This window comes from Belonocnema kinseyi, chromosome 3 (assembly GCF_010883055.1).
Source record: "Belonocnema kinseyi isolate 2016_QV_RU_SX_M_011 chromosome 3, B_treatae_v1, whole genome shotgun sequence".
In the NCBI taxonomy this organism is placed as follows: domain Eukaryota; kingdom Metazoa; phylum Arthropoda; class Insecta; order Hymenoptera; family Cynipidae; genus Belonocnema; species Belonocnema kinseyi.
The window spans coordinates 149643753-149646357 of record NC_046659.1 but is presented as its reverse complement, the minus strand read 5'-3'; the positions used below and the strand labels follow the sequence as shown (position 1 = coordinate 149646357).

Genomic DNA, 2605 nt, shown 5'->3' with positions numbered 1-2605 from the left:
GAGTCGAAACTCATGATATAGAGTAGTAAAACGTTAGAGAGTCTACAGTACTCCCCCTTAAGTGACAACGATATTGGAGAGTTGAGACTGACGGAATACAATAGTTTCACAAAACCCTTAGACCATCATAGAATTACGATTAATGAAGTTCATGGGAATTCCATTGATTATTTTTTCGTATACGAGTGCATATTAATTTGCGACTAGGGAAGTACATTTTCGCTGAAATAAGCGAATTTTCTTTGCTCAGATTGGTGTTTGATGCTTATTATCTAATATCACCTGAAAAGCATGGCTTGTTAAATAAAATAGCGTGGTACATTTGAAGAGATATCCTTTTCAGGTAGACGGTTTGCGCAGTATATATACATATTGGTTAAGAGTACGCGTAAAAACTTTGTTAAAAAAGGATAGATCTCTGTTGAGCATTTTATATTAAAATATCAGTCTTCAATATAGATACTGGTAATTTCCATTTCAGCGTAAACATACAACGACGTCACGATAGTCTATACATGCGACAATTTGCAGTAGTAATTCAAACATTTAGTAATTACGAAATGTACAATAACACATTTTTCTAGCATGTTGCGATTTATGCGATTATCGCCCTAATCAATCGGGTATATTGAAAGTTACATTTTTACGAGCGTGTGTTCGAAGTGGTGGAACTACGTTACTAGTGTTACTTGCGTTGTTGGTTAACAGAGTGGTCGGGTCGATGTCGCGCGTGAAATACGCAGACCTAATATTATCAACCGAGACTTGGCGAGGTGTGCCTTCTACATCTATTTCATAAACCCTATCCGAAGTTCTATTAATGATTTTGTGTGGGCCCCTATATGACCGTTCGAGAGATTTCCTAGCGCCGAGGCGTAGGAAGACACGAGGACAAGATTTGAGTTCCTTATAAAGAAAAGGTTTTATTTTATATTGCTGAGCCACGGGAATTGGTTTAAGCTTGCGTATATGTTCGCGGAATTCTTCCAGGAAGATATGCGGATCCAACGTGAAATCGTCGAATAAGACGAATTCTTCCGGGATGCGGAGAATTGTCACAAACGTGAACTCTGCTGGAAATGCATCGTCGTCCAAAACGTTGGACCTCAAACCGAGCATTACGGTAGATAGTGACCTGGACCATTCATTATCCGCGTGGCGCATTATGGCTGCTTTCAGGGTCCTATGCCAACTTTCTATCATGCCGTTGGATGCGGGACGATAGGCAGTTGTCCTGGTGCGATTACAGCCAATCGTATTAAGTGGGGCCTTAAAAGAGTTGTGATTCAAACTGTGCGTCTTGGTCGGTAGTAATTTCTTCTGGGGCTCCTTACCTGGAAACCCATTGATCTACAAAGGCTCTGCAGACAGATACTGCCTCGTTATTGAGGAGAGGAACTGCCTCTGGCCAGTGAGAGAATCTGTGTATTATTGTGAGACAATACTTATGACCATTGCTCTCCGGAAGCGGCCCGATTATGTCGATGTGCACATGTCGAAAACGACCATCCGGTGCAGCGAATTGCGCTGGAAGTGTGTGATTGTATCGCGTAATTTTTTATTGCTGACACGCCGTGCATGTTTTGCACCAGCTCGATATGTCTTTAAGTATCGATGACCAAATATATCTTTTCCTGATTAAACGGTCTGTGACTTTAGCACTCGGATGAGCTTGTTCATGGAACAAGTTAAATACGCGTTTCCTAAGTTTTATTGGAATAAAGGAACGTAAGGCCTCTCCTGTAAGGTCGCAGTACACTGAGGTGTGATCAGTACCCCACTGGATTCATGAGCGGGATGTGATAGGAGTGTATCATTAGCTATGCTGTTTTTAACCTGTTCGAACGCATCCTCCGTTTCCGGATTCCACGGAATTTCCCTTTTGTCATTTTTCTTACTATCGCGTAGATACTTGTTAAGAGGAGCCTGGATTTCGGCGACATGAGGCAAAGCTATTCTGTAAAAGTTTACCATGCCTAGAAATCGACGAAGCTCAATGACAGTTTCAGGTTTCGGAAATCGCGTAATAGCGAGAACTTTCTCCGGAATCGGCCACCACCAGTGGTGGTGTCCACAAGACGAGATTCGTGTAATTAAGGGACAGGTTCAAAGTCTGCAAGCATGTCAGCCCCGATAATTGGGCGATGTATTGCTGCAACACAAAAATTTCACGAAATACTGCGTTTGATATTAAAACTGATTTGCATGCGTTGCTCGCCGAACGTTTTTACGTGCGTCTCATTGGCAGCGTACAATGTCAAATCGTTCGGTTTATGTTTTAAAGTTAGCTTATATGCCGGGAGCGAGGAAATATCCGATCCGGTGTCGATTAAGAATATTAAACCAGAGTCGGCGTCGCGATTGTGGAGACATTTTGAATTTGGGAAGCCTAATTCTGCTGTCTCCCTGCGTTTAGGCTTTTTTAGTTTTCCGGAGATGGGGTGTTTGTCCACGAACACGGTTTAATACATATGGTAGATTTATTTTTAAAGCCTCTGTGATAATAGCACAGTCTGTCCGTGCTTCAAGCGCGGTGGTTGCTGTTCCTTGAGCGTGAATTCGAACGCGATTTATTGTAATTCGAGTCCCGATTTTCAGTAGTTCG

At 42.3% G+C, this 2605-nt stretch overlaps 1 protein-coding gene across 1 annotated transcript; it reads right to left on the bottom strand.

The window, feature by feature from the left end:
- Positions 1-615: 615 nt before the first annotated feature.
- Positions 616-1974, bottom strand: LOC117170061. Its single transcript, XM_033356582.1, has 3 exons — positions 1758-1974; positions 1335-1527; positions 616-1234 (listed from the first exon to the last, which is right to left on the bottom strand). Exons 1-3 carry the CDS (start codon positions 1972-1974, stop codon positions 616-618), a joined length of 1029 nt encoding a protein of 342 aa, XP_033212473.1.
- Between the last annotated feature and the right edge of the window lie 631 nt (positions 1975-2605).